Source organism: Alosa alosa, chromosome 8 (assembly GCF_017589495.1).
Source record: "Alosa alosa isolate M-15738 ecotype Scorff River chromosome 8, AALO_Geno_1.1, whole genome shotgun sequence".
Classification (NCBI taxonomy): domain Eukaryota; kingdom Metazoa; phylum Chordata; class Actinopteri; order Clupeiformes; family Clupeidae; genus Alosa; species Alosa alosa.
This window is the reverse complement of record NC_063196.1, coordinates 12,854,687-12,867,525: the sequence shown is the minus strand read 5'-3', so window position 1 is coordinate 12,867,525 and position 12,839 is coordinate 12,854,687. Positions and strand designations below refer to the sequence as shown.

Below are 12,839 nucleotides of genomic sequence, written 5' to 3'. Positions count from 1 at the left end.
CAGCTATTCAAACTAAACACATATTTCATTCCAAACACTGAATAAAGAGAAAATGTTTGCTCTTTTAGAACGGACAATAAAGCAAGTCAGTGCAGAAAACATCTGAAATCACCCACAGAAAGGTCCTGTCTTACAGGCAGAAACTAAAAGCTCTCATTTCCGTTCGGCCCGTCGTCCATAAGATTTACAGGATGCTGTGGGCATCCCCTGGTCATCCGCCAGCATGACACAGTGGAGCTGTTAGCCTGCTGACCTTAGCAATGCCTTCGCATTATCCTTACAGCTAAGCTTCACAGTGTGTTCGCTCCACTCCACACACACAAACACTCACACACACACACACACACACACACACACACACACACACACACACACACACAAAAGAGCCATTGTGTTTACTGCCTTAGTTCCCTAATGGCAGCTTTTGCTACTGGTCACAGCATTGGTAACTGTAGTTCGGTCAGCGCTGTTGATGTTGTTTATGTCTGACAAATAAGGACAGGGGAAGAGGAGAGCCCTTCTGGAGACCGGGATTAGCAGAGTAGAGTAGAGTGGTGTAGAGTAAAGGGCTTTAGGAAGAGGCGAAGGGAAAGGGAGGAGAGAGAGAGAGAGAGAGAGACAGACAGGGGAGGAGGAGCTGAGTGCAGGGACACTCTCAGGGAAAACAAGAGAGAGAGAAAGCAGTTTTCTGAACCAGCTGATTCACCGGAGTTCCCTCTCTACCAGCTGTTTCTCTGCTCATCCCTCTCACCCGACCTCTCTCTCTCCCTCTGTCTCTCTCTCTCTTTCTCTCCCTCTCTCCCCCCCCCCTCCCCTGTGTCCATTTGCTCAGGGCTGCTGTGGGTGGGTGGGCTGTTTAAGCAGGTGGTTCTTGTGCGCTGGGTTTCCATCATGGCCTCGGAGACGGGGGCCCACCCCAGGGTGGTGTTCCAGACCCCACGGAAGGAGGAAGGCGAGGAGCCCCCCGGGCGGCGTCTGGGCAAGCTGACGGTCAAGTACGACCGCAAGGACCTGCAGCGGCGCCTCGACATTGAGGAGTGGATTGAGGGCCAGCTACACCTGCTGTTCGACTGTGAGGTGAGAGAGAGAGAGAGAAAGATATTTGATATTATCTTCATATCTTTATGTTTTCTGTATTTTTGTTATGTATGTGGTTTGGCAACACTGCTTCTATTTGACTGGCCATGCCAATAAAGCCTTTAATTGAATTGAGAGACATTTAACTAAATTTGAATTGAGAAGAGAGAGAGAGAGCACTTTAGGTTGACAGTTACAGTATGTTTGTAAAGTTTTGTTTGTAAAGTTTTGAACTGATTCTAGTTTTCCCTGAGAGAGAGACAAAAATAGAACAGGAAACAAAAAAGTGATGAACCAGAAAACATAAGAGTAAAAGTAAAGTTTTTGTGGGATGTGGCATGGGACATGTTTCCTTATGAGAATTGTTTAAGTGTAACAATAAATTCACAATAATCAGTTTTCAATCAAGTGCAATTCCAAGCCAAAATGCACCCAACAGTTGAGGACAGTAAGGATGGGAAGGCATGGGATGGACTAATTAATCATCATCACGCTGGTGGTCTATACATTGTGTACTGGAAATGAAGCCTGCACTTCAAAAAAACATTTGATTGGATCAGAGAAACGTAAGATTGACAGAGTACCGTATCGTAAGGGTCTGATCATGAGTACAGAAGATCAGCAGTGTGTTTACCTAATGCACATGCTAGGTTCTCTAACTCTTCCTATCAGATAGCCATAGATTCAGGGCGGCATGCTTTAGCCTCTCTGAGTAAGGTGACCTATTTAACTATAAACCGTGGCCAACAACATGGTGTGTGTGTGTGAGAGAGAGAGAGAAAGAGAGAGTGTGAGTGTGTAGCTCAATTTCTCTGCGGCTTTTTGAATTAACCTACCTTATTTTCCTGGGCATACAGAGATCTGAGAGAGAGAGAGAGAGAGAGTGGGATAAAGAAGGATATAATGTGTCTAGATTTACTCATGTTGGCCCTGTGCCATTTTTCTCTCTCCAGTTTTCTGAAAACAAGTGATGCCACTTTTTATTATTCATACGACCATATTTGAATGTAAATAATAGATGTGCAGTTTCACTTTTATTACAGATTTCATAACTTCCCCTGAGGCGATCATTCAGTGTAGTGCTTTTGAATTTTGGGTCAGAGTATTATCGCAGGTTCGATACATGCAATACATGTCATGTATTGTATGCAATACAGACATTGGCTTGAGCAGTGACATGCAGTAACACAAAACCTAGGCAAGGCAAGGCAAGGCAGATTTATTTATATAGCGCATTTCATACAATAAGAGCATTTCAATGTGCTTTTACAGATGCTAAGGAACAGTTTATCAGAAAAACGAGATAAAAAGTTAAAGCAGGATGAAGAATAAAATATAAATAGAAGATCAAATGCTGGGTAGAAGATAAATAGTCAAAAGGATAAAAAGAAGATAAAATCCAAAAGATAAGAAATACATAGTCAAATTCAAGATAAAACAAACAATAAAAAAAGTAAATAAATAAATAAAATAAAAATTTAATTTAAAATTTAGTAATATGCATCATTAAAAAGCTTTGTCTTAAGTCTGTTTTTAAAAACAGAAACCGTTGGAGCATCTTTAATTTCATCAGGTTGTCTGTTCCAAAGTTTAGCTGCATACACACTAAAAGCTGCTTCACCACATTTGGTTTTAGTGGTGGGCTCCATTAAAAGTTTTTTGTTTTGAGACCTGTTTATTTGGGATATACTGTTTGAACAGGTCGTGTATGTAATTTGGGCCAATGCCATTAAATGCTTTAAAAACAAGAAGTAATACTTTAAAATCAATTCTGTAGCTGACTGGAAGCCAGTGTAAGGACCTTAAGACTGGAGTAATATGCTCACTTCTTTTTGTTTTTGTTAGAATTCTAGCAGCTGCGTTTTGTATGAATTGTAATTGCTTTATTGTCTTTTTTGGAAGTCCAGTTAAGAGGGCGTTGCAGTAGCCAAGCCGGCTTGTAATAAAGGCGTGGACAAGTTTTTCTAAGTCCTTTGCTGACATGAGATTCTTTAATTTTGCAATATTCTTCAAGTGAAAGAAAGCTGATTTACTGATTGATTTCACATGGCTATTAAAATTCAGATTGCCATCAATAATAGCACTAAGGTTTCTAACAACATCCTTTGCCTTAAGTCCCTTTGTCTCAAGCAGAGTAGTAATCTTGAGTTTCTGTTCCTCTTTGCCAAATATAATGACTTCAGTTTTATCTGAATTTAGCTGAAGGAAGTTTTGTGACATCCAGCTATTTATTTGAACAAGACATTGACAAAGAGAGTCAAGGGGTGCATAATCATTTGGAGATAGTGCAAGGTAAATTTGAGTGTCATCTGCATAGCTATGATAACACATTGAGTTTTTCCTGATGATCTGGCCAAGTGGGAGCATGTAGAGATTAAACAGTAAAGGGCCTAGGATCGATCCCTGAGGAACACCACAGGTCAGGGATACTGGTGTTGAGGTGTAATTCCCTATGGCAACAAAGTAGCTCCTGTCTTGCAGGTAAGATTGTAACCACTTTATGACGTCACCTGAAAATCCAACCCAGTGCTCCAGTCTGTGGAGTAGTATACGGTGGTCAACTGTATCAAATGCTGCACTCAGGTCCAGTAGTACTAGAACAGATGCTTTGCCAGCATCTGTATTTAGACGAATGTCATTTATCACCTTGACCAGGGCTGTTTCGGTGCTGTGATTTTCACGAAAGCCAGATTGAAAGTCATCAAAATAGTTTTGTGACGATAAAAAAGTAGTTAATTGGTTAAAAACAGTTTTTTTTCAATGATCTTTCCAATAAAAGGTAGATCAGATATTGGTCTGTAGTTGCCTAATATCGAAGGATCCAAGTTATTCTTTTTGAGTAGGGGCTTTACAACTGCATTTTTAAGGGACTTATGGGGAAAATGCCCCTTTGTAAAGATGTATTTATAATCTGAAGCACATCTGCAGTAATAAGATGCAAGACAGATTTAAAAAAGCTACTGGGTAAGGTATCCAGTTGGGAGGTAGCAGAACTGAGATTTTGAACCGTTTTAATTAGCCTAGTGTTTCACAGTTGATAGGGTCTTCTTTCAGTAGCTGGCATTTCTAAAACGAGTTGTTTGCAAGTGTGTTGTTATGTTCAGTCTTATTTTTTTCAATTTTCCTACTGAAAAAGGATGCAAACTCCTCACATTTGTCAACTGAGAAAAGTTCTGGTGTTATGTCAGTTGGGGGATTTGTTAACCTCTCAACAGTGGAGAAAAGCACACGAACATTATTTATATTCCTGTTTATAATGTCAGAGAAAAAGTTCTGCCTTGCCTTGCAAATTGCATAGTTATACTGGCGTAGCATGTCTTTATGAATTTGGTAGTCAATTTAATAACCTAGAATGACTATCATTGCTGGTATTGTCTTACCAACTCATAGCATAGAGTGACCAATGATAGGTGATGGGAGCAGACATGTAGATGTAGGCTATTCCATACCAGTCAGTGCCTGGCAGCTTTTGAAGGTTCAATATGTAGCTTCTGTTGTCAAACCCAAAAGTATTTCTATGATAAAGGAAATTATGCAAAGTCAATGTAGACTGATTGTTGGTTGTATCAGGTCCTCTCTTACACTCTTCAACATTTTTTCCCCTGTAAAATTCAAACTGTTTAATAAAATATCTGAACCTTAGAGAAGAATATTGTTCCTTCAATGTTTTATCATTATGGGAAAAAATATTAAAATATACTTATTTTTCCCAATTTCGACAACAAAACCTACATAATGCACATTGTAAAGGTGTTACTGAAAGGACAGGCTTTTGGTTTTCACTACCTCCAAGTGGGAGCCTCTAGCATGTCTTAGAGTCATTGGCTTTAACTAGGAGGACTGTTATGGCTTGTGCTTGTAGAGCCATATTCAGTGTTCAATATCCATAGTCTGTGGACTTGTGTTCAGAAAGCAACACTTTTGTCTTTATAATTTAAATCCTTAATTTAAAGAATTCCATGTAAGCACTCTAAGCATGCTGGACTGGGGTTATGAAACTGTGAGGGCATGTCAGATAGTAGCAATTTTAAAGTCTTTAGCGACCTTATGTCTTGTCCAAAGTTGGGGAGAATCAAAGTGTCTGATCAGGCCTTCAAAAAGGTTTAGCTTTTAATCGAGATGGAGTCAGTTGCTTTTAATGAGCGTGCTTTTACTCCATCCAAAACAGGCATCATAAATCTCATAGATACCTGATGGCACATTGATCTGGGGAACGCAACTTACGTGCCTGCCTGCCTGCTCCAAAGAGAACACATGGCTAGAGGGTGCAAGAGTAAAGTGCATCTAACTGCAAATAACAGGAGACATTTCTCTCTCTCTCTCTCTCTCTCTCTTTCTGTATCTCTCTCTCTCTTCCATTGTGGCCTAGAGTGCTCTTTTGTGTAGTTGTCTGACATACGGGCTCCTTTGTCTTCTAATGAATGAAAATGCCAGACTACTGTACTGAAGACAGAGTGTGGGTTCATGTCAGGACCTAAGCATGTGATCTGCTTTCTTTTTCTCTCCATGAGACAGCACACAACTTTTTTTTACCATAAGACAACAGAATAGTTTGTTAATAAAATAATAAAAGTATAAGCTTTGAGAATAGATTTAAGAAAAAAACCTGTCTGCGTAATTTTTACATGCATCTTTTGAGTGTTGACGTCTGTCAACATCATTTCTATCTGTTGTGATGTGTAGTGACACAAGTAACAAGCACAGGCACACTGCTTCCACAAACATCTCAATATCGTTTTTCATCCATCTACCATGCAATTGAAGTTTACATTCAAAACACAAGCTCTGGGTACATAAAAAGAAATTAACTATAATCATTATAAGTTATTATATACGTGTACTGGCTGGTCACTTCATCTCAGATATATTGGGGTTGTGTAAGAGAGCTGTTGTTTCTTTTTCCAGTTAGGCATTCCTATTATTCCCAGATATCTCAGAGCACTAACTGTTCTCGATAAAGATAACTCCAGCAATAATCTGTGCCAATAAGCTGAGGTATATTCCTCTAATGACTCTTATCTCAAAACAGTCAATGCACAGGCATCAAGTTGCTGTGACATACATACAGTGAAACTGCAATTTCTTTCTTTCTGTTTTCAGATTTTCACATAAAGAAACCTCACTCTCATGTGTCACTATTTCTCCCCTTTCTTGGTATTCCACAGCACTCCAGAGAGGCATAATTCGCATGAATAGATCATAATTACAGCTATTCGTACAATCAGAATAGATAGCTCTATCGGGTCATTGTGACAATAAGGCCTAATCACTTGTGATGATCAAAGTACAGAGAAGCAACTTTGCTTGATGAGTGGTCCTCCATCAACAAGATGTGATTAATAACAGAATCATATCATAGACCAAGAAAGTTCACAAGTACAAGGCCCCGGTCACTGACTATGCCCATTATACAGTAGGCCATTTGCAGTATAAATGGTGCATCAAAATGTTTACTGTCTAAATAGGCATTTAAAAACGGCAGTGTTGTAAACAAAATGTAAGTGAATTTAACAATGCACAGAGATATAAATGTTTTATGATCTCTAAATTGCTTTTGCTCTTATGAAGTTATAACCTCTTCAGTTGAATAGACAACACTCTGGGTAGCACTGATAAACTATAAACTACTGGTTGTGTATTTTCCTGGAAGTACTTTTTTTTTCTCCAAACATAGGAAATGGCTCCACCGAAGTGGCACTGACAGAGCACTCACCCGCGCAGGAAGCGTGATAAACACCGACACATTAAAATGAGCTTTATCTCAGTGAGCAGAAGCCAAACAGTGAGGACCCCACTTCCACCACACTGCACTTCCACCCTCCTCAGCTCTCCACACATATAGAGACATTTAACCAAGTGCTGTTGCTGTTGTTGTTTTTCAAAGCAACACAAAAGTCTGATGAAGATTTGACAGACTGAAACGTCAGTTTATTAATAAATTAGTTGCACCGTGGAGCAAGCAGTGTTGCACTTTTATTTTCTCTTTTTCTCTCTCTTTCTTTACTCACAATCAGTGTTGGGGAAGGTACTTTTAAAAAGTAGTGTTTGCTCGTTACTCGTTACTTCTCAAAAAAGTAACCTGTTACTTTACTCAGTTACCCTCTATGGAAAGTAACTTTTTACGTTACTTTTATGTTGCTCAACTTTGGGCAGAACCCAATATCTGTTCCTAAATGTGTAGGCCTTCATAAAGTTCTACTATGGAGGACATAACAGGTATTTCTTTTGTGCTCTTTATTATAAAAAATACCACAAACAGAGCACTTGACAAGAAAACATTGGGCTTATAGGCTTCAACACCAAAGCTATAGTGCAAATCGTATCAATAGGCTGGCAGTTGAGTTAACGGCAGTGGACAAAAGGGCACAGTGTAGGCCACAACTAACACTCACATTCCTCCCCTTAGTTTCAACGAGTTCGAAGTAATGTGAATACCTCCATCCCTCAGAAGTTAGCGTTGGCTGCGTCTCGCTTGCTATGATTGCTCTTCATTGCCACCAGCTTCTGTCACATACCGTGTGGAGCTATGATTGCACTTCATGCTACCAGCCTCTGTCACATAGGCTGCCGTGTGGAGCTCGTGCCTATTGCGCAAGCGTGCAGCTGAGAAAGCAGCGTCGCTGTCAAATCTGTCTCTGGGAAAAGTAACTTTGCGCCGATGTGAAAAAGGAACTAAGTTATGTTACCAAATTTTCAGTAGTAGCGCGTTACACTACTTTTTACTCAAAAAAGTAGTTACGTTACTGTAACTTGTTACTTTGTAACGCGTTACACACAACACTGCTCACAACACTATTTTTTACTCTCTAAAGTAACGACTTCAAACTTGTTTTGATAGTACACTAACTTAAATATGGAGAAAGATATTGCCGCCTGGAACACCTGGTATTGCTCTATGCAACCTGTACCGTGCAAGAACATGACTGTCAATTTTAAGTCAATTTTCGACACATCTTTGGGTACCCAGTGCGTTTTGACCACAGTGCAACAGTGCAATGGGAAATAAACATGGGAAATAAACGCCAATTCTTCCATGGTGTTCCTCTAAGGTGCTGGAGCCCTGACTGACTCTGAGCAGTGATATGGCCCTGTGGATTTGATTAGTCCTGTGCTCTGTGCTTTGCTGCTGCTCTGCTAATTGAGCTCAAAATAGGTCAGTGGTGACTCAGACTCCTGTAATTACTGATGTGTGTGTGTGTGTCTTGGTCTTTGGGGAGAGCAGGTGGAGCTGAGTGTTCCACCCACAGTTCCCCCATCCATCAGCTGATGGGTATCAGCCTACGGCCCACTCCCCTTCCGTTTCAGTCTGCTGAAACATGGTGGCCATTTTGACCACTTTAGACATAGCAAGGGTGTGCCAGTTCATTAGCCTTGTTAGTTTTGTGATGTAGCATAGCCTAAACCCAAATCAAACTGAATGTAGCTTAAGTAAATGCTCATTTGACTTTGCAACCAGGTCTCTAGTCTTTCTGTAATCTCCAAGTGCGGACCCATTCTTATGCCCTTTGCTTTGCTCTATGACTGCCTTTATGGACTTGAGTGACCCGGTTACTATCAGTATTCCGTTTTTGTGTTACAATAGTTTCCTCCCTGTTTATGTAAGTACCATATCCTGAATCCTGAATCTTTGATTGAAACCAGGATACTGATGTCCATGTAAACGCAGTCCATGTGACAGCAGCCATACACCAAATGGCCATAGACCAAATCTAGCAGGCTGCTGGGAACATCAAATAATCATCAGATCCCGGCGTGCAAGTGAGCCGGTCGTTAACCCCCCCCAGGGGAGTGGCCAGAGCCTACACCGCAGGCCACAACAGGAGTCCATTTTCTCAGGAAGAGATTGATATTTCCCCCCTCTCTCTTCCAATTACATCTCCACTTTGTTGAATAATAGATGATAGTAAAAAAAAATGACCACTTGCATACTGGCTGATAGGAACGGTGGTCCATAGTGTGTCTTTATAGTGTAATTGATTAACTCAGAAGGACACAAAATGTCATTACACAACTTGCTGAGGCAGGAGGCCATTTATCTGATTGAGTTAAAGTCCTGCTTACCGCAAATCATTGATCCAGTTCTTTCTTTTGATCAAAATTAGCCTAGACTGTCAGAGCTTACATATAATATGTCTAATTGTGGTGGTATATCTGAGCTAGAAGTGGATCCTAAATAATACCTCAAATTATTTCTGTTATCTTTCGTTTTGCTTCGTATTCTGTTATCATTGTATTGTAGTATAATATGTGCTGGTACAGAGAACTCACCAAAAAGCAAGCTGTACCCCAAATTACGTTTTCTGACTGGCTGTTTTGATTACACTATCAAACACATTGTATAAAAAAGAACTGTAATGTGTAATGTGCAAGCATTTCACCCCATCACTCTGATGCAATTTTGAGTCGTATGTCAATATCATACTTTTTAGAGAATTGCCTTCATAAGAGATGCACTGAACGCAAATGGGCCACAGACAGACCCATTCCTGTTTCTGTGTCCATAGGCTGTGATGGAACCGGGCTCTCTGTGCACTCAGTGCATTCTGGGTAGTTTTTGGGTCTACACTGCAGGCCATCAGAACAAAAGACACTGTGTCCTGAACTGTGTGTTGGCGTTCGTACGTGGGTTTCAAACAAAGCACCTTTCTCTGAGAGGAAATACAGTAAACTCAACCCACACAATCCACACATGTTTTTTTTGTGAGACTGACTTCATGTGGCTTATGGTAATGAAATGGATTTCCAGTAATCAACTTTGTGCCAAATCTTTTGTCTTGGATCAACTGACTTAATCTTTCTTCCCAGGAGGATGATATCCCTGAATTGGAAATTGACATTGATGAGCTCTTGGATTTGTCACATGAGGAACAGAAGTCAAAACTACGGGTGAGAGCCTGAATTAAAGTGAAATAAACACACACACACACACACACACACACACATATATATATATATATATATGTTATTTCACTTTCATTAATCACTTTAATTATATATATACATCAGTTGAAATAAGGCACTTCAACACATATGGGAATTCTTACTCAACTGATTTTTTCACAACAAAGCATTGATGTGCCTTATGGGATATTTCAATCACTCAGTGTGGACAGTATAAGAGTGTAATGTATACTGTGTGTTTGTGAAAATGTTTTAACTTCAAAATGCATCTGTTGATCCACTTGAATCTAACAGAGATTGATTAAAGTAAGCCTCCTCTTTCTTGCTCTCCATAGACACTCCTACATGAATGTGACAAGCCAAAAGAGGTAAGGCAAAGGGGAAAATAGAATGGCCAAAACCAAAGTCCAGTATGAATCCGATTGTGCAAGATGAATGGGTGGCATGAATGTACTGCAATAGATGTTCAGGATGAAACAGCAAACAGGCAAACACCTTTGGCTCACGATGCAAGAATCATAAAGGGGTTTAATAAGACACTTTGAGATGAAGCTGTGCTTTTGTTACGATAAACAAAACAAAATGTTCCCCTTTAACCATGTGCTCTCCCCTACACAGGACTTCATCAATGGCTTACTGTACCGTATCAAGGGACTTCGTAAGATGTCTGGCACCATGAAGAAATGAATCTTAGCTGAGAGAAGAGCCATGAAGCAGAGAAAATTCACATCTTCTGCTCTGATAGGACCCGGGGAGACCCAGACCCCAGAATCCTAAAAGTAGATTCTGTTAATTACCAGTAGCCAAGACTTTGGAAGGCAACAGCCCATCCGCATCAAGGGGGCTGTTCTGTTAAGTGTAGCACCTCCTGACTGGGTTACTCTACATTCAGTTTCTCGGTTGTATGCATGTTGTACCTTGCAACCGTTGTACACTGCAGGCACAAATCTGAATCTTGATGATGACTTGACGGAAAGCACACAAAGCAGCTATTACAGTGAAACTGTGCAGATGTTGTGTGAAACAAATAGCAATGTTTTCTTAGTCTTCAACAACTATGTCAACAAGTTCATGCAAGTGGGCCAACCAATGGTTTCTGCAAAATAGACTAGATTAACTGACTAAAATAACAATAGCCTATTTGAAATAATGAAATTCTTATTTTGCTCTTATTCGGTGTCCTTGTAAATTGTGGCAAACATATTTAAGTCTTGAAGACATATGTGAGATGAATAATAAACTGGTAAATTACATTTAAATACACTGGTTAGTTCTCAACTTGGCCATTCCAAACTTGGCCAGTCTGTACCATACATGTTCAAATCCTCTGTAAACCAACACCAAACAACTGTTAAAATAATCACAACTCACCAGTACAAGTGTATATAAACTGGTGGAACTATTTAATCTCTCATGTTTGGTGTTAGTTGGCATACACCCTAAAGACATGGTGCACTTATCTTTCAGGGTTACAGAAAAACATACTCTACAAAGTGCTGTGTTCTCTGAGGACAGCTTTACTAGGTCTTGCCAAATGGCTACTTCTCTACATTTATAGAACGTAGAATAAGTCAATGGTATGACTGTAGTCATAAAAGAAAGCAAACTCCTTCTCTTGTGGACTTTAGTGTGTCTCATTAACAAAACAGTAAATAAAATATCCTGTATACAGTAGTAATGGAACAATAAATGCAATATTGTGCTGTTGTGTTTTTTTTCTTTGAAGAATGTATTGTGATTATTGTGATTACTGACTGGTTCAAGTAATATGTGTTGTCCCATGGCCTATTTGTATATGTGAAAACTATTCTCACTAGTTCGAACACCTTTTCTCCCTCTGAGTTTTTTTTATTTAAAGAAACATCTTGTCTTTTTTTGCTGACACAAGCATCAAATGTATTAAAGTAAAAGGTGAACTGTGACTGATTGAGTCTCCCTCTTGCTTGCTTTCCCCCTCACTCACTCTGATGGTTCAGCATAAACCTTAGTTATGTTCATGAATCATATGTTTCCCTTCTCGCTGTTTCTCTCTCTCTCTCTCCCCACTCACTGATTGCATGTAGTTTGCTGTTGTCTGTCAGCTCAAACTGATATATTGCAACCGGATATATTATGCAGTTTAACCACTAGAGGGAGTTACCAATAGCTGAGCACTAAGTTTCAGACTTCGTTCTCAGGAAGGCCTACCCTGCTGAAAAAACCTGACCAGCTTGTTTGACCACCCTATGATGGTTGATCTGCTAGACCAGCAAATCTTTTGCAAAAACATAACTTCAGCTGGTTACCCAGCTTACGATGGTAATTCAGTTGGTTTTGCTTGTCGTACCATCTCAAACTTGTCATTTTAGCTGGTGTTGCTGGTCTACATTGCTGGTCATGCCAGCTTATGCTGGTTTGCATTCTAGCAAACCAGCATGACCATCAGTGTCAAGCTTGGCATGCTTGTCACCAGCATGACCATCTTACATCAGCTGTATCTCAAACAACAGGCTGGTCACACCAGCTTGACCAGCTTCCTCAGATGGTCATGCCAGCATGTCCTGGTGGCCCAACCAGCTACACCAGCAAAGACCAGCAAGAGCTGGAAGAAAACCAGCTAAGACCAACTAATACCAGCTAAAACCAGCTAACAGCATAAGCTGGTTTCTAGCTGGGGTTTTTTTCAGCAGGGTAGTTGAAATCACAGCAATCTTTCCTGTAGTAGTCGATTCTGTTTACTTGCATTCATCCAGGGCAAATCAACATGTCAATTAAAGTGGCAACAACATGTTTTCATTACATCCTTTTTCCTTTTTTGTTTTTATAGCAGTTCAATTAATCAAGATAAAATCACGACTCAGATATTATAGCACTATTATTGT

General features: G+C 40.0%; 1 protein-coding gene across 2 annotated transcripts; it reads left to right on the top strand.

The window, feature by feature from the left end:
- Positions 1-554: 554 nt before the first annotated feature.
- On the top strand, positions 555-11,900 carry LOC125298760 (protein phosphatase 1 regulatory subunit 14B-like). Of its 2 annotated transcripts, XM_048249606.1 has the most exons (4): positions 560-1,077; positions 9,883-9,963; positions 10,314-10,346; positions 10,597-11,900. In XM_048249606.1, exons 1-4 carry the CDS (start codon positions 892-894, stop codon positions 10,663-10,665), a joined length of 369 nt encoding a protein of 122 aa, XP_048105563.1. In that variant the 5' UTR covers positions 560-891; the 3' UTR covers positions 10,666-11,900. The 2 variants fall into 2 exon arrangements, with proteins under 2 accessions (XP_048105562.1, XP_048105563.1); XM_048249605.1 differs by lacking the exons at positions 9,883-9,963; positions 10,314-10,346; positions 10,597-11,900 and adding an exon at positions 9,582-9,870 and having other exon boundaries at positions 555-1,077.
- Positions 11,901-12,839: the final 939 nt, after the last annotated feature.